General features: G+C 43.1%; 1 protein-coding gene across 2 annotated transcripts in view; it reads right to left on the reverse strand.

Moving 5' to 3' along the window:
* The window catches only part of IKZF3 (IKAROS family zinc finger 3), an 80,795-nt gene extending 55,752 nt beyond the window's left edge, over nucleotides 1–25,043 (reverse strand). Inside the window, exons 1-3 of one of the 2 annotated variants that reach the window (XM_007658146.4) lie at nucleotides 24,809–25,043; nucleotides 8,463–8,516; nucleotides 7,018–7,131 (exon numbers count right to left, since the gene is read on the reverse strand). In XM_007658146.4, the coding sequence (XP_007656336.2) occupies nucleotides 7,018–7,131; nucleotides 8,463–8,516; nucleotides 24,809–24,932 (292 nt within the window). In that variant the 5' untranslated portion in view covers nucleotides 24,933–25,043. Of the gene's footprint in view, nucleotides 1–7,017; nucleotides 7,135–8,462; nucleotides 8,517–24,808 lie in introns of both variants that reach the window. The other variant, XM_007658145.4, reaches the window with a different exon arrangement.
* Between the last annotated feature and the right edge of the window lie 448 nt (nucleotides 25,044–25,491).

Genomic DNA, 25,491 nt, shown 5'->3' on the forward strand with positions numbered 1-25,491 from the left:
GGTCTTGCCCAAGGTCACACGGGAACTAGTTCAAGAAGTGCTTTGGAACTGGGCTTTCTCATGGGATCAAACAGACACAGGCACCTTTAAGTCCGGAGGAAGTCTTTGGGGAAATTAAGCCCTTAGTCACCCAGTGAGATCAATCAATTAATCAATGGTATTTATTGAGTGCTTACTATGTGCAGAGTACTGTACTAAGCACTCATCGTGCACATAACACTGGACTGAGGCAGGGATGTGTCTGTTATATTGTTGCGTGGTACTCTCCCAAACGCTTAGTACAGAGCTCTGCACACTGTAAGCGCTCAACAAATACGATGGATTGATATCAGGTGCAAAGCGCTCTCTGGCCCAGGCGCTTGGGAAGCGGCATGGCCTGGTGGCTAGAGCACAGGCCTGAGAGTCAGAAGGACCTGAGTTCTTGTTCCGGATCCGCCACTTGTCTGCTGTGTGGCTTTGGGCAAGTCCCTTCACTTCTCTGTGTACATACGTACTTATGTACATATCTGCAGTTTATTTACAGGAATGTCTGTCTCCCCTTCTGGACTGGAAGCTCCTGTGGGCAGGGAATGTGTCCGTTCTATTGTTATACTGTACTCTCCCAGGAGGTTAGTACAGCGCTCTGCACACAGTAAGCGCTCAACGAATACTACTGACCGATTGTCTGCGATACCACAGAGATAGCAAACGTGTTCCCTGCCCACAGTGAGCTTACATAGACCTTTTCGCCTCTTCTCACTGTGGGTAGCATTGAGGTGCACTTTGGTTTCCACCATTTGGACATCCGCAAGACTGAGGGTAGAAAGACAAATGCAACAGGTTGGCTTATGTGGGCACCCACTGGAAACCTACATCTCTACATCCCCAGAAGGACTTTTTTTTTTTTAGAGCAATGCTCACTTAGCCTCAGTGCCAGTCGGATCCAGGTTAGAGTGCAATCTCTATTCAAGATTGGGTGACACCACCTCAACTTCTTTTTTTGTTCGCATGATCTTATTTGAACTTTAAACCTGCTAGTCAAGTTCCAACAGCTCTGTGTTTTGCTTTTGACACACAATACTGTTGACTAGAACCTGGCACTTTGGACTCAAGGAGTTCCGCCGATCACGCTGAAATAGGGCTTGCCGTGGGGCTCTGGAAGGGCGAGAAAAGTAACCCCACCCTCCTCATTTGCTATCTCTCGGATTCACAGCGCACCAGAGCGGCTGTCCTGAGGCTCCCCGCTGAGTTGCCAATTGAGTCACTTCGTTTGCCCAAGAAGCACGCGTGCCCAGAAGCCTCTGCATCCTCCTGCATCAGTCGATCGATCCATCCATCGATGGTATTTATTGGGCATTTACTGCGTGCAGAACACTGTTCTAAACATTTGGGAGAGTACAACAGTTGGCAGAAACATTTCTTACCCCCAGTGAGCTTAAGGTCCAGAGGAGATAATCAGGTCCTGCATGGGGCTCACAGTCTAAGTAGAAGGGAGAACGGATACTGAATCCTCCTTTTGCAGGTGAGGGAACTGAGGCACAGAGAAGTGAAGTAACTTGCCCAGGATCACACAGTAGACAAGTGGTGGAGCCGGGATTAGAATATAAGTCCGTGATCTTTCCACTAGGCTATGCTACTTCCCTCACTTTCAGGCACTAAAAACTCACAAATGGCTCAAGAAATTTTGGTTTCGAATGCTTCCGTTTTATTTCGGTGAGGACTTACCTGGTTAAGAATTTGGTTGTTTTAGTCCTGGACAAGTACCAGCAAGTCACTGAAAAGTAACCTTTGCAAACTGCCTCGCAAAACATGTCTCTGGTCACGTTGGAAGTGTGAGGCCAAGCCCCATGAAGCCTGGCTAGGTTTCGGGTCAGTCACACAGCCCCACAGCACTTATGTCCATATCCGTAATTTATTTTAATGTCTATTTCTTCCTCTAAACTGTAAGCTCCTTGTGGGCAAGAAAGAGGCCTTCCCAGAATAAGTCCCACTTTTCCTCATTTTCCATTTCCTCCTGCGTCACCCTGACTTGCTCCTTTGCTCTTCCCCGCTCCCAGCCCCAAAGCAAATATCTGTAATTTTATTTATTTGTATTGATGTCTGTCTCCCCCACTCTAGACTGAGAGCTCATTGTGGGCAGGGAATGTCACTATTGTTGTATTGTACTATCCCAAGTGCTTAGTACAGTGCTCTGCACACAGTAAGTACTCAATAAATACAGTTGAATGAATGAATGGACGGTACTGCGATTTACAGTTCTGCATTACCTTACGTGCTAAATTTTCATTTGGATTCCTTTTCTAATATCAATAATATTATTTTTCTTCAGTATGCAGAGCTTTGTGAAGGCAAAGGAAATGGGCAATCTGTTTATTTATGCCCAAATAATTTCTGGAAACTTTAATTATATTTAGTTTACCTAAGTGACGGTTATGGGTAGTAGGACAAAATGGTCTGAGAAGGCCATCAGTTTTAAAGAGAGTTTTAAAGTTTTAAAGGTGAGTTTTAAAGAACCTCGGATATTCTGAAATTCTTTAGTGGGTAGCCGCTCAGCGTTAGGAGCTGGGATATTTTTTATTTATTGCCAAAACAACAAGAAAAGCTGTTGGATGCTGTAACAAAACGGGGTTTGATGGTCTCGCTGAAGCAAATGGAAAAAAAAAAAACCTTAGAAGGTAGAGGCTACTGTCAAGGCCTTAACACGTGAGATATTTTTGCAAATTGTAGCCCCGCTAAAGACCGCAGGAAAAAATTAAAGTGCACCAGTCCATCAGATTGTCTGCAAGTTCTAGAAGCTGGGAACTTAGAGAATCTTGTTTCATTTTTATAATCACTTTGAAAACATTAAAACCCTCAGAGAAGAAAATGACTAGAACTGATTCAGAATTTTGAAAGAAAAGTCTCCTGGACATCACCTTCGGTCACTAAAAAACTCCCAAACTAGTCCAGAAATTTTTGTTTAATGCTATCGCTTTATTTCAGGGATGATTTTCTTGGTCAATTATTTGATTGTTTTAGTCCCACGAGTTTTCCCCTGGGTTCTAAAACTGCGATGGTTGCAATCTCCTATATTGCATAAATAAAAGGGTTGCTTACAAACATTCCCGTCTCTGAATGAGGACCTCTAAACTGTAAGCTCCTTGTGAGCAGGGAAGGTGACTCCCCACTCTGTTGTATTGTACTTTCCCAAGTGCTTAGTATAATGTTCTGCACACAGGAAACGCTCAAGAAAGATCACTGACCTGTTTTGTCACAAGTCGGAATCTGGGGTCAAAGAAAGGAGATTGTGTGGATTCCCTGGTTGTCATCCATCATTTCACCCAACTGATCATTATTACGCCCAAGCACTTAGGTAAAGGGCCCTGCACCGGGAAGGTGCTCAATAAATACTCTGCAAGTTCCATGTTTACCGTTTCTGTTATACTGCACTCTCTCAGACATTTGGTCCAGTGCTTTGCGCACAATAAGCCCTCAGTAAATACTATTGATCGCTATTGATTAGTGATATCTGTCAAGAGACAAGAAATTTTGGTTACTCTATTTTCCAAAGGGCACAAGGCCCAGTACTTAGTACAGTACCAAGCGCTTAGTGCAGTGCTCTGCACATAATAAGTGTTCAATGAATACCATTGATTGATTGATTGATTGACTGAACGGGTAAGCGTGAACAAATTCTTGCTACTTCAAAAATGGCATATGAATCGGTGGGATCAGTTTTGAAACTAAGCATGATATAAGGTGAGCATAAATTATTATCAAAAAATCAAAAAGTAACTCACGGATGATCAGAAACCATCATTTTGATTTTTTAAAATAATATTATTTCTGACCATCTGTGAGTTACTTTTTGATTTCTGCTAATTCTAGCATAAACCAGGAAAATTCATTTCTAGAGATTGAGCCCCATCACATTAACCTCTGGATAGAGGATGTGGACTATCAGGTCACAGATATAGTTTCCTCGTGGCTGGGGAATATAAAAGAGTTAGAAGGGACAGCACAGGATTTACATAATGTCTGAGTATCCTCTGTGGCTCATGACTGCCCTTGCTTAATTCAGACTCAAGCAAATTTCAAGTTCGACATTATTATGGCTTCCCTGAAAGTGGTCGTCTCTTGATTTTTCTCTTTTCCCGAATTCTTCTTGGTCACCGCCAAGGGACCAAATGTGTAATGAGGTACTGAGAGAAACAGAGCCCAGGAAGGGTTTAAAGGGTGAATTAATGCAAAATGCTCCAAGCACCGAATGTGAACATCAGAAGGGAATATCCGCGGCCGGCTCTTCTTTGTGGGGGAGTTGGTGGGAAACCTGAGTGGGGGGAGGGAGGGCACTCTGAAGCTTCAAAAGGACAACCAGAACCCACAACAGTATGAAGGAGCCCCGGGGCAGCTGAGCTAGTCACCACAGCAGCGTTGGCTGCCCCCTGCCACTCACCCAACAGCGAAAGGCAGAGAGGAAGGAAGTCCCGAAGCCTCAGAAAGGAAAGAGGAGGATGGAGGCCAAGGGCCTCGAAACCCCTGCTGGGCCCCACTTTGGACAACAGTGAACTGGGACAGGTCTGCCGAAGATCTTAGAAAAATCCTGTATCTCTGAGGTCGGCTTTTGGGAAGCGTTCCCCCGGTTTAGGTCTTACAACATAACCCCACAACGATTATTTCTTAATTAAGGGGAATTTTATAAATGAAGGAACAGTGGACATAGTACAAGTGGTTGATCTGAACAAAAGGGTTGCACCGAAGCTGAACTTCCTTCTCGTAGCCCTGTGAAGGTCACGGTCAGTCTCCTCTAGCTTGGGGAAGTGACTAAAATAGACTGGCATATTACTGCCCAGATGCACTTGGAGCCCAACGCCCTGAGAGGGTCCAAACAGGTCTAGCTTGTAACCTCTAGCCCTTTCCCAATATTTTTTTAAATTTGCTCTTCCTGGATGAACAAATTTAGTTTCTTGTTCATGTATTTGCATCTTTTTTTCTAATTACTAGAAAGCGGACAAAGCATAAGCCACATTTCAAACCTAGAGCCAACTCTGATGAGCAAGTTATTGACCCCCCCAAACCAAAAGTTGCCCCCCAGTGCCCAGTTTAAACATAATTTGGGGGGCATGATCTAGGTAAACCCTGTGGCTTGGGCTGGTGGCTTTCAGAGCTAGTCACAATTGGCCCGCATCCAAGGGCAGGGTCCCCTGGCCCTACTGCCTTTGAGACGTTGGCATGAAGCTGGTGGCCTTCCCCCGTTCAAATGACCACATCCTGTGCCAGACAGCATTTTTCAGTATCTGTGGCTGAGGGCTGGCATGAGGACTGAATGTACAGATCAGCAAACCTGGAAGGTTAGTTGATGCTCTGATTTCAGTTTGAGGCCTATACACCCACATGTAGTTTTATCTCATGGTCTCTGTACATGTATTTTAGGTAAACTTAAGAAATTTAAGAAATTTAGGAAATTTAAGAAAACACCCTCATTTCGAGTCCCGGCATTCTTGAATTGGATGTGTACTGAACTCACTCACACACACACACACACACACACACACACAACACACACACACACACGTAAACACCTCTCTAGATATCATCACCCGCCCCACCCAGGGCTATTGATTGGCTTGTAACTGGGTCCCAGATGGAAAAATGGCTGAGAGGATTAGCCCCTAGAATGGGCAAGAGCAGGAGCTGGAGATAAGGACAGAGAAAATGGAAGGGAGAAGGAGAAGGGAGTTGGGAGGCAGAATGACTAGGTCTGTGAGTCTGAAGCCCTTAGAACAGAGGGGAGAAAGAACAGCAGGAGAGCTAAGATCTGGGGAATAGAGTTGGGTTATGCAGGAAGCAAGGGCAGAGGGAGGTACTTCTATGGGAGCGAGATCACTGTCAAGAATAGTTGATGAGAAAGACCATGACCTAGTGGATAGAGCACGGGCCTGGGAGTCAGAAGGGCCTAGGTTCTAATCCCAGCTCTGCCACTTGTCTGCTGTGTCACCGTGGGCAAGTCACTTGACTTCTCTGGGCCTCAGTTACCGCATCTGCAAAATGGGAATTAAGACTGTGAGCCTCATGTTGGACAGGGACTGCGTCCAAACTGATTAACTTGTGTCTACCCCTGTGCTGATGTGTCTGGCACAGAGTAAGCTCTTAACAAACGCCATTAAAAAGAAAGAGGGGGGCAGGAATGTGGTCGGGGTAGGGGAACTATTTCTGCTAGTTAGGTATAAAAATCCTAGGATTGACTCCTGTAACAATAGAGCAATAGACTATAGCATAAGCTTAGACTCCCCAAAACTCTGTTAAAAAAGATGAGGGCAAATAACAGACTGCCCAGAGCAATAACTATGCTGTCTCCCCTATGCCCATATTACCCAAATCCCAGTTGTCCATTAGCAAAGCCGGTCTTCTCCTTCCCTGATTCTTTATTTGGACTAGATTCAAATATCCTCAGTGAAACTTAATTGAGGTATCAGGTCTTTCTGAATTGGTGGGTAGACATGTTAATTATCATCATCATCAACATAGCTATCCATCACCGTATGTAAGAATTTCCTACCTGCCAAAACACTGTGCTAAGTGCAGAGGTAGACACACATAATGAGATTGGACCCAGCCAATCGGGATAGGGCTCCCGATCTAAAGGGGGGAGAGAAAGTGTTTTATCCCCATTTCACAGATGAGAAAATTGAGGTTCAGTGAGGGAAAGTGAAAAACCCAGGATCACACCGCAGGTGAATGGCAGAGCTGGTATTAGAACCCAAGTCTCCTGACTGACAGTCCCATGCCCTTTCCACTAGGTAAACTGTAAAAATTGTATAGTTTAAAATCTCCGCTTACCTGATATATAAGCAAAATTTATTCACATTTTGTAATAAACCCTAAAATTCAGGATAAACCTAAAAGGAAAAAAATTAGTTCCAACTGCACCCAAAATAATTTCCCCATATTTTCCTCAGCATAGTCCCCCTCTTATTAAGCCACCTTTCTTCCTAAAACAAAATGTTTCTACAAATCAGTCTTTACTCATCAGTTTTTAGGATTCAGTCTCCTGCTCACCTCCTGTATCTTCATCTTCATTTGGGGGAGTCTGGTCTTTCGTTTCTTCTCCACTATCCGTATTTTCCACCTCCTGAAGTTTGGCTGAATTGCAGTCAGTCAAAATTTCAGGACCTTCTGAATGAAAGAAAATATTAATTTTCCCTTGCCCTCTCATCCAAGGACTTTAGGAGTTTCTTAAAATTTACATTAATGAGGCTCCCATTCAGTCCCTGAAAGTTATTGCTTGAAAGCCGCTTGAAGTCAGAGATCATGTGCTCTATCCCAAGCACTTAATACAGTGTTTTGTAGTTACTGGGTGCTCCATAAATACTGGTGCTTGATTTCTTTTTGTGCATCCTGAGACATAGGTTAGATAAGGATGATAATGAGATTGAAAGAGTCCAAGTGCTCTAAAATAATAATTAATAATTATGGCGCTTGTTAAGCGCTTATTCTGTGCTGAGCACTGGACTAAGCCCTGGGATAAATACAAGTTAATCAGGTGGGACACTGTCCCTTTCCAGAGTTTGAGATTATTTGATATAGAATGCACTTTGAAGGCCATATTAATCTGGGGGTCTCTAGTCAAATATTTATGAGTTAAGTTTTAAGACCGGATAAAATAGGCATGTAACATTTAAAAAGTGTTTACGTGGTGGTATGTGTTATGTAAGGTAAAATGAGCTGTCATTCAAATGGAGTGGGTTTCTTTGGTGAAGGCACAAACCATCTCAGGAAATGGATTCTATCAAAGGCTTACGTAATGAAGAAAATATGCTTTTATTAATGAGAGTGTTGACAGTCCTCCAGTCCACCAGAATTTGTAATTGAGATATTCATTTGTCTGAAAGCAATAATCATTATTAATCTTGAATGCAATCTACACACGGCACAAATTTTTGTCCAGTATTATGCTACCTAGTTTATTCACTTTTAGAAGACTGGTTTAATCACTGAAGTTTGCTCTTTTTAGAGCTCAAACTTTGAGGAAGACAAATACTGGGCAGCCAGAGTAAATTCAATGGATCCGTCATTTGTACTGTATTCTCTCAAATGCTCAGCATGGTGCTCTGCACGCAGCGAGCACTCAATTAATTCTGACTGATCGATTGATCTAAATGGCTCCCAGACAGTTTACTGTTTTGTGTTGAGGGTCTTGTGAGGATGTTAAAGAGCTACTGACATTTTTCAAAATAGAGGGATTTTTACAAATGCTTCCCTATCTACATTTCCAAGACCCAACCATTATATTAAGGAAAATGAAAATCCAGTTTGGTGGGGTGGGGATATTGACAGTTAAGAGAAAATGATTTGGGGACATTTTCTACCTATCTTTCTAGAATTCCTAAAGCATTTTCATTACACCGTAGCAACAAGGTGCTAGATTCCCAGAAGGATTATATTCCATCCTTTCAGACTCGCAGTCTCCAAGTGACCTTTTTAGAGAGAGAAAACCATTGTACCTGCGGACCCAGTCGACTCCTGTAAATTCCTCAGCTCCATGCTTGACTGTGTATCTGAAAAGATTGCAGATTGAAAACATTAGTCAAAGGATCCTCCTAAGGGGTTAAGGAATCCCAAATATAATAAGGAGAAGGAAAAGATGCTTGAAATGACAGTCATATATCTCTTCCCTTTATTTTTTTTTTGGTATTTGAAGCACTGTATCAAACGCTGGGGTAGACGCAAGCTAATCAGGTTAGACCCGATCCCTTTTCCATATGGGACTCACAATCTTAATCCCCATTTTACAAATGAGGTAACTGAAGCACAGAGAAGTGAAGTGATTTGCCCAAGTGCACAAAGCAGGCAAGTCACAGAGAAACAGCATAGCTTAGTGGCTAAAGCACAGGCCTGGGAGTCAGACGTTCATGGGTTCTAGTCCCAGCTCTGCCACCTGTCTGCTGTGTGATCTTGGGCAAATCACTTCACTTCTCTGTGCCTCAGTTATCTCATGTGTAAAATGGAGATTGAGACTGTGTTCCCCATGTGGGACAGGGACCGTGTCCAACCTGATTTGCTTGTAACCACCCAAGTGCTTAGAACAGTGCCTGGCACAGAGTAAGCACCTAACAAATACTATTATTGTTGTTGTTATTAAGTGGCAGAGCTGGGATTAGAACCCAGTTCCTCTGATTCCCACTAGGCCACAGATTATGGCTAGTCTATTCCTTCTGGATATTGTACTTTAAAAATGTTTCCACTTGGACCTGGAAGAATATCCTCAGGTGTAAGGTGTGAATTTAGGCTCCTGGACTTCTAAAAGTTTGCCCTTGGCCCACAAGACTCCCTCTTTAGTTTTTGGCACTTACTTGATGTCAAGCACTGTTCTAAGCGCTGAAATAGATATAAGTCAATCAGGCAGAGCACAGGCCCTGTCCTACGATGGGGCTCACAGTCCAAATAGGAGGCAGAACAGTTATTCAGCCCTCATTTTACAGATGAGGCAACTGAGGCTTTGACAAGTGACGACTTGCCCACGGCAGCACAGCAGAAAACCAGAGGAACCGGGATTAGTAACCAGGTCCTCTGATTCTCAGGCCCGTGATCTTTCCACTAGGCCACTTTACTTCTCATGGCCCACCCATGCTAATGACGGTCAGGATCTCCTAGAAGAGAGATCCAGAGATTCTCCTGGATTTACATTCCCACCCCAGTCCAGAAATTCACACTCCAGACTGCTGACCCGATGGTCAGCATTCAACATCATTCAACATTCAAGGGGAAGCGAGAGGGCTAACCCCGCCAAAAGGGGCCTGAAAAGAAAACAATCAGGAACTCTGCTCAAAGGGGCAACAGAGAAAGCATCAGACTGTAATGGGCTTCACTAGTTCCAGCGCCGCTATAGGGTTCTGCTCTGTATACAGTTAGTAGTAAATAAAAACCAAGGTGTTTTTTGATCCGCAGATATGGAGGCATAAACTCAAGTTCCCAAAGCTATCTAGGTCCTGTGTTATTAATAATAGTAACTATGGTACTTGTTAAGTGCTTACTATGTGCCAAGCACCGTTCTAAGAGCTGGGATAGATATAAGGTAATCAGGCTGTCCCATGTGGGGTTCGCCGTCTTAATCCCCATTTTACAGGTGAGGTAACTGAGGCACAGAGAAGTTAAGTGTTTTGCCCAAGGTCACCTAGCAGACAAGTGGCGGAGCAGGTATTAGAACCCCTGTCCTCTGACTTCCAAACCCGTGCTCTTTCCACTAAGCCACACTGCTTCTCCTCTCGATGACATCCACCTTTGTGTTGCACATTTATTTAAAAAAAGGACCCAAAATCTACTGTAAGTAAAAACATTCAACATGTGCATCATCAATAGAGCTGTGTTTACTATTTTAATTCAGGGGGGTGGGGAGAGAAGTATATTTGTTTTGTCTTATTTTATGGATTTATAAACTTTCAAGAGCACATGAAGACAATTTGAAGGAGCTGGAATCCTCTCCTACCCCATTAAGCAAACTAGATGAACCAACTTAAAAATCTCTGAATCCAGCAACTGTTTAACCCTGAAATAATTCCGAAGGCATGTCCCTATTTGTGGTTGCCTATGATGCTGTAAGTCTTTTTATATCTGGTAAGCCTAGCTAGAATGGAGATGAAGTCCAGCTGTCCGGTAAATTTAAGAGGAAAGTTTCCTCGTCCGTAGTAGTGATTGTGTATTCTGAGCTGGAACCACTTGTCATCTGACCTGAATAGATTTGAAAAAAGACAACTTTGGATCCAGACTGGGTTAAAGTTGACTAAGTTCTTGGGGTGACACAATTAATAATATCTCAAATCTCAAACGGCAGTTTTAAGAGATGTTGAGCTCCTCGGAATCTCCAACACCTAAATCTCCCAGTTGATGTGACTGGCTTTCCACTGGAAAGCAATTTAAAATGAGTAACTCTAGTCCTATGGACGAGGAACAAGAAAGGGAGAAAAACAAAGTGATGAGCGCTAAGGCTTTTCACTTCTTCCAAGGGGGAGAAAGCATTGCAAACGGCCAGGAACCTTTCTTTTAAAAACACGACAAGCTTTTGAAATGGAATTCAGGGGGAAGGTCAGTGGTTTTCAGTGTGCCAATATATCGCACTTTTGACGTAGAGTACAAGTTTTGTAAATTGAATAAATTAATTTCTCAATTGCCTGCAACTGCTGTATAGCAACCTAACACCATAATATGCTTAAGAAAAAAATGTGATCTACCAATAACGTTATTTCCTTATCTCAGGCGAAAGAGCTTATTAAGATGAGAAGGAGTATAGCCCAGTGGAAAGAGCATGGGTTCTAGTCCCAGCTCTGCCACTTGTTGGCTGTGTGGCCTTGGGCAAGTCACTTAACTTCTCTGTGCCTCAGTTACCTCATTCGTAAGACTGTGAGCCCCATCTGGGACACAAACTGTGTCCAACCTGATTATCTTGTATTTGTCCCAGGGCTTAGCACAGTGCCTGGCACATAGTAAGCGCTCAAGCAATGCCATTTAAAAAACTGATATTTAGCTGCAAATCTCATATCTCTAAATTTTGAGGATTCTTTATCTTCTTTCCTTCCTTCTGCAACCCTCCAGCCCCAAAAGTGTTCTCTCGGGAGCTACTTTCTGGGGAATGGTGTAACTTTGAGCCCTTTTGTGCTCACAGCCTTTCTCATAAAGCCAAAGACTTCATTTTTCTTATCTTCAGAGAGTTGCTTACGCTAATGGCCTGCAAAAGTAAAATGCTACTTAATTTGCTGCTTCCAAAATCCCTCCTTAGACCAGCGTCCTGAATCTCATATCTTTTTCCTACCGGAATGACCATCTCTGGCTACAGTGTAAACCCTGGGAGTTTCAACAAGTGCTGGTGAGAGATGCCAATTTTAGACTGCTTTTGTTCTCTCAGTTTCCACTTCTAATTGACAGAGATGCCATGCAGGGTGTCTTACCAACTAGGCTTTTTGGAGAGAAGCCAGGGTTTTTTCTCAGAGGCTCTAGCATTTCATGTGCTGCAAAATGAAAGGGGACAGCTTGTGAATAAAATGAAAACTTTGAAATGGCAGGTGTCTGGTTAATTGCTCTCTCCGTTTCCCTGGATCTCCTCCTTCTAGAGCTCAGTAGTGAACGCTATTGCCTTTTCTCCCAAATTTCCTTAACCTAAAAAAGGCAGACATTTCCATTCATTTTGCTGCCAGGTGGGTACAATCCTGTCTGCAGTTTCTGAGTCCTCAACGTGATTGTTTAACGGAGGATGCCAAGAGCACAAAATTCTGCTCTTAGTTTGACAGTGAGGAGTATGGGCATGAGGGAGAGGGAGGTAAAGAATGGAGATCTGCCCTGGAAGGTGCCTAAGTGGCAGAGAGGTCATTGTCAGCTCAAGATGGGGCAGCAGCATGGCACAGTAGACAGAGCACAGGCCTGGGAGTCAGAAAGTCATGGGTTCTAATTTCAGCTCTGCCACTTGTCTGCTGTGTGGCCTTGGGCAAGACACTTCACTTCTCTGTGCATCAGTCACGCCATCTGTAAAATGGGGATTAAGACTGTGAGCCCCAGGTGGGACAGGGACTGTGTCCAACCCGATTTGCTTGTATCCACCCCAGCGCTCAGTAAAGTGCCTGGCACACGGTAAGTGCTTAAGAAATACCACAGTTATTATTAGGATGGATTTGTTGATTTTCACTGTGCTTCCTACTGACAAAAGCTATCTTCTTCCTTCTTCCTGTCTCTTTGGTTCTTGGTGTGTGTGTGTGTGTGTGTGTTTTAAAGGAGTCTTGAGAAATAAAGGCAATGGAGTCAAAACACGGCAAGAATAAAGGGATGAATTCCTGGTGATTGCAGAATACCATGAAGTATATATGCCTCGGCGGTGAAGTGTTAACCACTCCTACAGAGAGGTCCGTGACCAGCTCTCGTTACTACCCAACATTTGGATCACATCCGAGAAACAGCGTGACCAGGAGGATAGAGGACGGGCCTGAGAGTCAGAGGAGCTGGGTTCTAATTCCGGCTCCGCCGCTTCTCTGCTTTGTGACCGCGGGCAAGTCACTTAACTTCTCTGTGCCTCAGTTACCTCCTCTGTAAAATGGTGATTAAGGCTGTGGGCCCCATGTGGGGCAGGGACTATGTCCAAATTGATTATCTTGTATCTGCCCCAGGTGCTCAGTACAGTGCCTGTCACATAATAAGCAGCTTACAAATACCTTTAAAACAAAAATGCCTTCAGCACAAGCGGAGCCAACTGGAGAGGCAAGCAAAATCCAGAACTTACAAGTGAATATTCTTTTAAATTCCCTGGAAAGTCAACCTGCCTAAGTACATCATTCATTGAAGCCCTTTCTTCCAAGGGGTTCAAAGCATTTCAGGCAGATGATGAGATTAAATCTCACGGACAGATAGACAGCTGGACACACTGGACAGAATTATTCCTTCTCTCCTCCCTTCCTCTCTCTCTTTTCACAGATAGGGAAATTGCAGATCCGAGAAGGAAGGTGCCTTCTCGAAGTCCTCATATTAACAGCAGGGTTACGACAGGATTTCTATATTCCTTTCAATCTCGTCAGCAGACCATAATGATCAGATTCTTGGAAATCTAAATTGTTTTAAAAGCCTCTCCTATGTATGGAGTCCTTGCTGCTGCCAAATGGAGGCGAGGAGAAGAGGAGAGGGGAAAGAGAAGGTATCGAGATGTGAAGAGAAGGAATAAGGGGTTCACAGCTTTCTCACTATGCCCCAATCACGTCTGTCTCACCACGGACCCCTTTCCCACATCCTCCCTATGGCCCAGAACTCCCTCCCCCTCCATTTACACCAGACCACCATTCTCCCCACTTTCAAAGCCTTATTAAGGTCTCACCTCCTCCAAGAGGTCTTCACCCCCCCGTAAACCCTCTTTTCCCTGGCTCCTTCTCCCTTCTGCGTCATCTTTGCTTTTGGATCTGTGTCCTTTGGGCATTTGACATTTACCCCACCCTAACCCTAAGGCCCCACAGCATTTTTGTACCTATCTATGAATTATGTACTATAAATAATTTATATAAATATGTCTCCCCCTCTAGACTGTAAATTTGCTGTCGGGAAGGGAACGTTTATCAACTCTGTTGCACTGTACTCTCCCAGGTGCTTAGTACAGTGCTCTGCACACAATAAGTGCTCAATAAATCCCATTGATTGGTTGATTGACTCCATGGTAACCCCAGTCACAGATGGAATGATGAAGTCCAATAGCAGACTAACTAAATCATTCCTGGCAGTCTTATAAAACCTTAGTGCAATCCCTTACTCTATTTGCATATCCATTCAAGCATTCTACTAAGATGTTCTTTATTCATTCATTCATTCATTCAATTGTACTTATTGAGCCCTTACTGTGTGCAAAGCACTGTACAAAGCGCTTAGGAGAGTACAATATAACCACAGACACATTCTTGTCCACAATGAGCTCAGAATCTAGAGCAGGAGACAGACATTAATATAAATAAGTAAATAAATAAATAATATATCACATATATATGTGCTATGGGGATGGGAGGGAGGAAGAACGAAGGAAAAAATAAGAGCGGCACAGAAAACAGTGGGAGAAGAGGAGCAGGAGGGCTTAGTCAGGGAAGGCTTCTTAGAGGAGATGTCTTTAAAGAAAGTCTTTAAAGTGGGAGAGAGCACTTCAAGATGTTCCAAGAGCTAGAAAATTTCAGTGACATTCCTTAAAGCGAGGAAGCAATATTCCCTAGTAAACTGGCTAGGGTTTGGCACTAGCACAGATGAGCTTTTCAAACAAATTAACAATTTAACAATTCAAAAAAAAATCCAGAACCAATTCAACAGTTTCGCTCACTTGGCTGAAATCCCAATCATATAGCTGTGAAGGAGGTGGCATCCTTACTCTGGAAATCTGTTCTATTGCTCAAAGGGTTTCTTTTTTAGTTATTATGAAGCTCCTCTCCAGATCATCTCCCCTGATCACAAAAGGGCAGGCTCCATTTCCTCAGAGAACACACACTCACTGCGGTGAGATTGATCTAAGCGTGCCACCTAAATATGGAAGATATTCTCAGTGATAGCTAATTCCCCAACCAGACCTGCCTGCAGGTTGACATTTCAAGGCCTGTCCCTATTTTTTCAACAAACAGAGACTTCAAATAGCTAATCTACTTTGTCCCTATACTCGCTGCACTTTCTTGACTTGCTTTTGACATCTGTGTGACCTTTGAATACCACTGCATGTTACAACATAGTATAAATTTATCAGATTTCCCAAATTAAAATGAAATATCACACAGATTGGAAAGCTTCTTTTCGCTGGCACTGGTGGCCATTAATTATTCCAATGTCTGGAGAAGCCACATTTTAAACCATCAATAAACAGCCTCCAGGGTCATCAGTGAATATTAGTGGCACCATTCATCCAAGTTCTATTTTGACTCAGAAGTGAAATGTTATAATAATGCTTCAGAATGGAAACCTGGATCCTTCCAATTCTGTTGGAGGGAGTACCCAGTAACTTTTGTGGGGCGGGGGCAGGGTTTCTTGTCAAATTCATTTTTCTGAAATCCCTGTTTTCCTGTACTTAGTGTCACACCAAATAATTTTTTCTGTAATGTGTACTCTGAAAACCTCAACAAACTCAAAAAGAGAAAAGATTTCACATTGGTTTGAAGCCCTAGCTTCACAGGGTGATTTCTAACATAGGGCATTCATTACCTAGCAGCGTACCCTAATGGAAAGAGCAGAGGCCTGGAACTCAGAGGACCAGGGTTCTAATCCTGGTTCTGCCAATTGCTTGCTGTATGGCTTTGGGCAAGTCACTTAAACTCTCTGTCTCAGTTGCCTCATCTGTAAAATGGAGATTCAATACCTATTCTCCCTCCTATTTAGACTGTGAGCCCCATGTAGGACAGAGACTGAGTCCAACCTGAATAACTTGTATCTACCCCAGTGTTTAGGACAGTGCTTGACATATATAATAAGTGCTTAACAAATACCATAATAATAATCTGGTTATATTCAAAGCCCTCCTAAAATCCCACCTCCTCCAATAAATCTTCCCTACTTGATCCCCAGCACTCCAAGCTATACAAACCCATCAACCGTTTCTAGCTCGAATGTATTTATTTACAACCATCCTCAGGACTGGAATGTAAATATTAATCAGATGGTTATTCTTTTTTTAAAATGGTATTTGTTAAGCACTTATTCTGTGCCAGGCACTGTACAAAGTGCTTGGGCAGATACAAGTTAATCAGGATGGACAAAATCCCTGTCCCACAAAGGGCTCACACTCTTAATCCTCATTTTATCATATGAGGTAACTGAGGCATGGAGAAGTTAGGTGACTTGCCCAAGGTCACACAGCAGACATGTGGCAAACCGGGATTACAGCCCAGGTCCTTCTGGCTTCCAGGTCCATGCTCCATCCACTTGGCTACGCTGCTTCAATTATTTATTTCGACTACTCCTGAGGTAGATATTTTTATGACTGTCTCTCACCCTTCCCATTCCCCGCTCCTCCCCACACCCTACTAGATCGTGAGCTTCTTGGCGGCAGGGGTAACTCCACTTTGTGTCGAACTTTCCCAAGTCCTTAAACCAGTGCATTTCACCCAGTGAGTGCTCAGAAAATACCACCACTCCTACTAAATGCAACTCGGGAGCACAGCTAAGATGTTAACTGAAAATAGGTCATGAGAGTCATATCTGATTTCCATCATCCCCATAAAACTGAATAAACCTTGAGAGTAACCAGCGAGAAACATTTGCCTTTTTCCTTACAGCAGAGGCAACTCTGAATAGATACTAAATGACAGTTTGGGGGTGGGAGCGGGAGAGGTTTCTTAACTGAAGGTGGCAGGTATTGACAGAAGCTAGATTTTATAATTTATGATGAACACATTTCTGTTTAAGACCTCAGCTGTTCTGCAAAACAAAAGCCAAGTTATGCTCCTTATACTATAGAACCAAACAGAAGCAAAAATGAACAGGTTAGTAACAATGATTTAGTGGAAAGAGAATGGGCTTTGGAGTCAGGCGACGTGGGTTCTAAGCCCGGCTCCACCATATGTATGCTGTGCGACCTTGGGTGAGTCACTTAACTTCTCTTTGCCTCAGTTACCTCATCTGTAAAATGAGGATTGAGGCTATGTTCCCCACTGTGTCCATCCTGATTACCTTTTATCTACCCCGGTGCTTAGAACAGTACTGCCTTCTATGCGCAGTATTCTGTACTGAACTACGTCTGTAGTTGACAGGTGTACTCAGTCACGTTGCAGCGGGTGAAACATCCCACCACAGATACAGATGTAAGTTACTGGTACAGGAAGCTGGTCCAGCAGGTCAAATATCAATCGATCGATCAACCAATCGTATTTATTGAGAGCTTACTGTGTGCACAGCACCCTACTAAGGGAGAGTGCGATATAACAGAATTAGTAGACACGTTCCAGGCCCACAATGAGCTCACAGTCTAGAGGGGAAGACAGACATTAACATGAACGAAGAAATTATGGATATGTACCTAAGTGCTGTGGGGCTGAGGGAAGGGTGAATAAAGGGAGCAGAGCTGAGTTCAAGGGTGATGCAGAAGGGAGTAGAAGAAGGGGAAATGAGGAAATAGTGGGTTGATGCCCAAGACGGTCCTCTACACTGTAAGCTATCCTCTAGACTGTAAGCTCGTTGAGGGGAGGAAATGTGTTTGCCAACTTTGTTGTATTGAGCTTTTTGAGTTCTTCAGTTACTCTTTGAGTTCTTTGAGTTATTGAGTGCTTACTACGATTAGACTGTAAGCCCGTCAAACGGCAGGGACTGTCTCTATCTGTTGCCGACTTGTCCATCCCAAGCGCTTAGTACAGTGCTCTGCACATAGTAAGCGCTCAATAAATACTATTGAATGAATGAATGAATGAATACGTGCAGAGCACGTAGTATAATACCGTCGATGATAATAATCCCATTTGTTCTAAAGAATCTGGTCATGAAGATCTCCCCTGGGACTCGTCTAGATTCCACAATAATAGACCACCTAATGCTTTGAGATCAAGAGAAACATTCCCTCAAAAACACTACGAGCACTTTGCTTTATAAGGGAGTCTTCTACTTCGCAAAATGGTACTGCATTTGGGGATAAAAGTTAAAGTTGAATTTTCAAAAGAGCATTAAATTAAAAAGGCAAGAGGAGCATATTATTAATCACACTAACCAAGGAAGGGTTTGCTAATATTTGGGGGATTTGCGTTCAATTTTTTTCTCTGATGAATTGGGAAAATGCTCTAAAAAGCTAGAATGGTATTTATTAGGATGAGGGTGGGTCACTTAGGATGGGACGCTTCAAACAAGCAACACGGTTATAGGATGGGGAAAAATGGGCCAGGGAAAAGTAGAATGGATCACTCATTTAATCAATCCAACAATTGTATTTATTGAGCGCTTACCATGTGCAGAGTACTGTTAATAAGCACTTGGGAGAGTACAATATAACAGAGTTGGTAATCCCTCCCTGCTCAAAATCAAACTCGGTCAGCAGGAGTAGCAATGTACTTTTTTACTAAAAAAACACCAGAATGATCCTGGAATGTTGTGTCCAACCTAATTATCTTGCAGCTACCCCAGTGCTTAGTACAGTGCCTGGCACATAGTAAGTGCTTAACAAATGCCTTTTTTTTTTTTAATCATAAAGTCCAGCTCCCTGCCTCCAAAACAATCCAGGGGAGAGGAGTGTTTATTTGATTATTATTTGGGAGTTTTTTTGAGAGCAACAGTAACGGAGATGTTTCCTTCAGAATCCTGTTCCGATGCTTTATCAGCTCAGCATTTTTCTTACATCTGACTAATTTCTCTCCTGAATTTTAAAGTCATTTCCTCTTATTCAGTCCTTTGTAGAAATGGGCATTAAAGGATCTGCACCTTCAGGAAAGTCCTTAGAGTATGTGAAGACAGTCAGTAAGCTATTAAGGTGAACTCTTCAGCTCTCTCTATGCCAAGCTAAACGACCCCAATTCTTTGAGCCGTTCTTCATAGGTTCTGTTTTCCATCCCTTAATCACTTGATCACTCTTCAGTTCCTGTACGTCTTTTAAAAAATGAGGTTGACTGCATTTGGACTCGATATTCTAACGACCTGGTCTGTAAACAGAATGATCGCTTCCCAGGTCTTGCTTATGACATCTGTGGTATTTGTTAAGTGCTTACTCCGTCGCCAACCACTGTGCTAAGGCTTGGAGTAGTTACAAGATAATTACGTTGGACATAGGCCCTGTTCCACATAGGGCTCACCGTCTAACGTGGAGGAAGAACTGGCATTGTAATAATTATGATATTTGTTACGCGCTTATTATGTGACAAGCACGGTACTAAGTGCTGGGGTAGATACAAGATAATCAGGTCCCACGTGAGGCTCATGAGAGCAGGTTTTGAATCCCCATTCTGCAGATAAGGTAATTGAGGCATGGAGAAATTAAATGACTCGCTTATAGTAACACAGCAGGTAGGAGGAGCGGGGTTAGAACCCAGATCCTCTGAATCCCAGGACTGTGTTTGTTCCACTAGGCCTCACTGCTTCTGAACCATATTTCTGTTGAGTGGTATTTGTTATGCAATTACTTTGTACCAGGCACGGTACTGAGCGCTGGGGTGGATACAAGCAAATTGGGCTGGACACTGTCCCTGTCCCACTTGGGGCTCACCGTCTCGATCCCCATTTTACAGATGAGGAAACTGAGGCACAGAGAAGTGAAGTGACTTGCCCAAGGTCATACAGCAGACAAGCTGAGTCTCTTGAAGTCCTTTCCAGCTCTTTGAGGCTATTTTGCCCCAAGTCAACCCTCAATTAATCCATGATGAGTCAGAGGAATATAGGAGAGTTGAAACCTCCAGATAATCCTAACTTCCTCTTTTAGCAAATCTTTTCAGCAGGGCTTAAAAATAGCAAAAGGACTTATTACAATTTCCTCCTCTCCTTTCCGCTCTCCTCTCCACCCTCTGGTGGAGGTGTTAATGAGTAATTACCAAATGGAAAACAGCAAGAAGGAGAAAGAGGAGAAGCCAAAAACCTGAACAACCTACAGTCTAGGTACTCAGCCCATGAAAAATCAGGTTGACTATCATTTCACCATTTTGTGTAATTTATGGAGTTATTTAATGTACAGGCACCAAATCAAATTGCTAAGATTTATTTTGCTTTTTAGAATGTTTTTGTGCAACTTCACCAGATGGTCTCAGACTGCCCGGGGAACATCTCAGAATTTTGGTTAAAAGTTAGCTTTCACCCTTTTATCTCCAGGAACTTCTCTGCCCAGGTATTTTCAGCAGGACCCTTCCAAGACAATCCCACCCCACCATTCCACTTTCCCAAAGGAAATCAAACAGATTCAAAACGTTTTCATGAAGAGCAACCTTTAGAATATACTAATTTGGCAGCACAATGCTACTTCCCATCGATTTCAAATAACCACTAGATCTACTATTCACCAAATAATTACAATGGCTCAACAACATTACTCCATAAAAGTCGACTCGTTTTCTCCCTGAAATACGTTGGTTCAATGAGCAATCCATGTGTCTGTTGCCTGGATGAACTCTATACACAAAACCTTACAATACTACTTTGTACACTTAAGTTTTTACCTACCATTTTAGACTCACCAGTTTTTTTTTCCAAATGAAACCTTATTTGGGGCAAAAGGAGATACAATCCTTCCCTTAACTTCTTCTTAAGGGCTCTACGCACCCTATTTTCCTTCTTCTTCCTGTCTGCAAATCATTTTTGTGTCTGCCTCCCCATTAAGGTTGTAAATTCCCTGGGGTTAGGAATCATGCCTACTAACTCTTCTGCACTCTCCCAAGCGCTTAGTACCGTGATCTGCACCCAATAGGTGCTCAGTAAATGCTATTGATCGATTGATTGACTGATTTTTCTCTCAAGGGGCCCAGTTGACAGAGGAATGAAACATTCACCTGACTATTCCAACACTCAAAGGCCACAGAACTCAGACAGCAAATCAGTTAGGTGAATCTCTAAAATTGTGAGTGATTTCTGTGAGGGGGTGCAGGTGAGCGCAGGCATTTGGCTGAAGGTCTGTCACTGTCCCTGTGCCCTGTGAATAACAAAGTGTTATTTACTCACAGTAGCACTTCTGATGTTTCGGCTCTATTCTAGTTGCGTTTTAATCAAAAGTGGGCAGAAAAGGTAAATAGATCATCAAAAGCTGGATTATTACTAGACCAATATCTGATGGCAGTTTGGCTCCTATCTTTACTGGAAATATCTGGCAATTTCCACGAGAAGCAGTGTGGCTCGGTGCAAAGAGCATGGGCTTGGGAGTCAGAGGTCATGGGTTCGAATCCCTGCTCCTCCACCTGCCAGCAGTGTGACTGTGGGCAAGTCACTTAACTTCTCTGGGCCTCAGTTACCTCATCTGTAAAATGGGGATTAAAGACTGTGAGCCTCACGAGGGACAACCTGATAAACCTGTATCTACCCCAGCGCTTAGAACAGTGCTCTGTACATAGTAAACGCTTAACAAATGCCAAAAAAACAAAATTGGAGTCTTTTTCAAAAGGGTGGGAAATCGGGGTATTCAGGCCAGTGTTTTTTTTTTTATTTTATTTTTTTGCCTTCCGGATGTCTTGCCATCATGCTCCTTTGTTTCTTAAATAATGTCTTTCCTCTTACCACCTGAGAACTGAGTTCCAAACTTCCTCTTTTGTCCCATATCATTTAAAACAAGATGAGGCACTGCATTTTACGGTAAACAAGATGACCATCTCAGGGCAGGTTTTTGCAAAAAGGAGTCCCATTGCGACTATTTTGTCTTTGCTACTGCTGAGGTCTTGCAACGCCTCCCTAGATCTCTAACCTCTCTTTCCTTCAACCTCCAGATTCTTGCCTGGGGTCATGAGGACAAGGAAACATCTTTAAGTACATAAAAATAAGTGATATGTAAAGAACGAAGAGAGCCACCCAAACGTTACATGTTAAAAAGATCCTTGCAGGAAAATATTTAGGACCACTTCTCACAGGCAGTGAGAAAACATTTTCACCTTATTATATCAATGAACCATTCCAATTTGAAGCATCAGAAGGTCCACTTCAAAAGCCTCTTTCATTTGACAGGACTGAAACCAAAGCACTAAGATAAATTCAGGCAGTTCCAGCATCCCACTCTTCTAAGACAGAAAAATAATAATAATTATAAGCAAAGTCATTTATGTAGGAGAGAGGTGTTAAATTTACCACTGACAAAAGAGCGAGCAGAAACGTAGGAGTTCATTGATCTAGCACAAGCATTCTCAGGACTGTTCAGTATTTGTCTTGCATCAGAAATAGAGGCAATAAAGGTCAATTCTTAGAACACCTAAATGGATCTTAAAATGATGTCAGATCCTGGGTGAGAATTGAAATGAAAATGTAAAAAACATGAATTGTCATGTGTCCTCTGTTCACCAGAAAACAGAAAGGACAGGTTCCCTTAAGGAGTTCACATTTTAAGGAGCAGAGCTAGATAAATATACATATTTTCTTTTCTGAGATGTTTTTCATTTACAATATTTTTTGCTGATTTTTTAAATACAGAGTTAACTCTATACCTCTATCGTTATCTATTCTACTACTCTAAATCTCCAATCTCAAAAAATCCTCCCAGTTATTAAAATATGTATATTGTGAATTTAATTGGCATAGCTTATCAGACCTCACTACACATTTAACTATCCCTCACTTAATCTCTAAAAATTATTTTTAAAAGGTTGGAATCTTTAATTTTATTATTTAGTGAAGAATTCTGTCCTTGTTTTATCAGCATCTGTCTAAGGCAACATTAAAATTAGGCATCAGCATCATCATTTCTCATGGATCTTCTAGTTTTCCATATATGATCCAGGAGAAGCTTCACCAAGCAGTGGATTAATCAACAACTTGGAATGGAGTTCCCTGAGTTATACAGTTTCGACTGCTAATCCCCACAGGAAAAACTGCTAGAGTCGAATTCTTTCACTTTAAAAGCATTTCATTTTTGTTTTCAAAACATTAAAAATGACTTGGGTATGTGGACCTCGCACATATAACACAATGTATTTATTATCAGGTTAATAGTGCATTCCTGTTTGCTTTTATCCACACTGCAACCATCTCATTGTTTAAAAAAAAAAAAAGCCAAACAACGACAACAACTTCATGCTGAAAACTTGGAAAGTGGCAAACTTTTCAGATTTTCTTCTATTTTACTCCTATGTCCCAATTGGTAAAGAAAAAAAGGTAAAAATTACAAACAGGATGTTTCCAGTGGGAAACTACATCAAGCTTTAGAAAGTTTTGACTTACTAGTTCTGTAGGACTGTTGAGTGAGAAGTATTAACTTATTCCAGAGCAGCGAAGGATCACTTTGCTGCACTTCACTAATTTTAGGCAGAGAGTCTCCCGAAAGTTCCGAAAGACTACCAACCATGCTCGAAAATAGTACATCTCTATCATTTCTACCGGACGGACTGTAACCCACGACTGTTCAACTACATTTCAGTTATTTGGGAGAGTACCCCTGGAATTGCTCCTGATTCTACACCTCTGACATCTATGATGCCCTCACGCTACCCCGCCAAAAGACAAGAGTTCTAAAGGCTCCTTCGAGTACTAAGAAAAAGTGAAATCCACTAAAACCCTCAAGACATTCAAGCAATTTATCTAATTAATTGAACATTTCAGAACTGGAAAAGATGAGGGCTCAACTTACCTCGGTCACATAGGTACTATAGCCTGGATTATTTTTCCCCCTAATTTTTACTTCCCTCACTCCCCCAAAGCGAACACTTTCCATTTAAGCGGCATCTGCCATTTTCAAGTGGCCAAAATTTCCCCTGGCCATTTTTGCAAAACATTTTGAGGCTGCCAAAGCTCTCAGTGTCGACCGGAGTGAGGGTTTTCTGAATATCAATAGATTTTCATCATCTCCGAGAACCACATATTGCAAAATTCTCATCCGTGAGGAGGGGTTGACTCTTCATGATGCTTTTTCCCAGTAATTCTAAAATGATTCTAATCTGAGTCTGGTTTACTGACCGGGGTCCTGGGAGTCCAGGAAATGTGTTGGAGCCCTCTTTAAATTGACTTTTAATGCGCAGACCAAACGAATTTTCAATCTTCTCCCTCCCTGCATTTACTCTCCCCAAGCAAGAAACCAGCCTCCATTTAGTCCAAATGTCGAGGCTAGGGAAGAAGAACCGAAATGCCAAAGACAAGCCCAGTTTATTCACCCCCACGTCTCTGCCATTTCGGGGGCCCCCTGAATCCAACAGGGGTGGGTGGCTGCCACCTGATCCCCTGACCCCCTCCAGGAGCAGGAAAACCAGAGGGAAGAGCCAATCCATCAATGGTGACCTTAGTGACCTCTTACTATGTGCCAAATCGTACTTTCCGAGCGCTTAGTACAGTTCTCTGCACACAGCAAGCGCTCGGTACATACGACTGGATGAATGAATGTGCAGAGCACCGTACGAAGCGCTCGGCAGAGGACAATCCAGCAGAACCAGCAGACACCTTCCCTGCCCATAAAGGGCTTCCAGTCTAGAAGGGAAAGACAGACACTACGAGGAACGACTAGAACTGAGTCCCTTCCTTCAGCAGTGGATATCAATCCACGCCCTTCGCATTGAACCCTTGTCTTTCATTTAGGGCATCGATATACCTTCTGAACATCTTAGAGGAGCTATTTGAAATTCTCGAGGAAGGGCTCTGAATCTTGGAACTCCTTTTTGGGTGGCCTTGCCCTCTGGGCTGGTTAAATGAAAGCAAAACGGGGCTAGCAAGGGGGACCGCTTCCCTTCCTTGGGCCGGCTGAGCTTTTCAAAGACAATTTTAGAGAATGGGGTTCTCCTCTCACCTTCCATCCTGTCGCTGCTGCCCCTGTCACTGCCGTTGGTCCACGTGCTCCTCCAAGGTCGCTGGGATTCTGCCCTGCAGCCGGCGGGAGATTCCCGGACCAGGGACTTCCCCTCTGGATACATACGAGGGGCGGCAGGCGGGGATTTAAGGGACAGGAACTTGCCACCAGCCCGTGTGTGAGGTTAGAGCGGCGCTGGCTGGCGGCTGCTTTAAAGGACGCTATTGCGAAGCTGCTGAGCTCCTGCGAAGGGGGATGCGCTCTTTTCTTTCCCTCTTTAAATGGCAAACCTGCAAGCCAAACCTTGAAGCCTCCTTAGGGGGAGGGTGGGCAGAGGGAGGAGGGTCGCTCCTGGAATAGAAAGAATCCCTCGGGGGGCTTAAGGAATTGCTCCATTTCCAGGGATTGACTGACCGATTGATCTGGGAAGATTAGGGGGTGAGGACTGAAATGTCTGTTGTTGCCTGTTCACTTGTTTTGATGTCGAAACATCAAAACAATCCCCATTTTACAGATGAGCCCCCCCCCCCCGACTGTAAGCCCGTTGTGGGCAGGGATTGTCTCTCTTTATGGCTGAATTGTACTTTCCAAGCGCTTAGTACAGTGTCCTGCACCCCCGTAAGCGCTCAATAAATACAGATCGAATGAATCTGGGGTCCTTGGAGGGAAGGGAGGTGGGGGGG

Source organism: Ornithorhynchus anatinus, chromosome 11 (genome assembly GCF_004115215.2).
Source record: "Ornithorhynchus anatinus isolate Pmale09 chromosome 11, mOrnAna1.pri.v4, whole genome shotgun sequence".
Taxonomy (NCBI): domain Eukaryota; kingdom Metazoa; phylum Chordata; class Mammalia; order Monotremata; family Ornithorhynchidae; genus Ornithorhynchus; species Ornithorhynchus anatinus.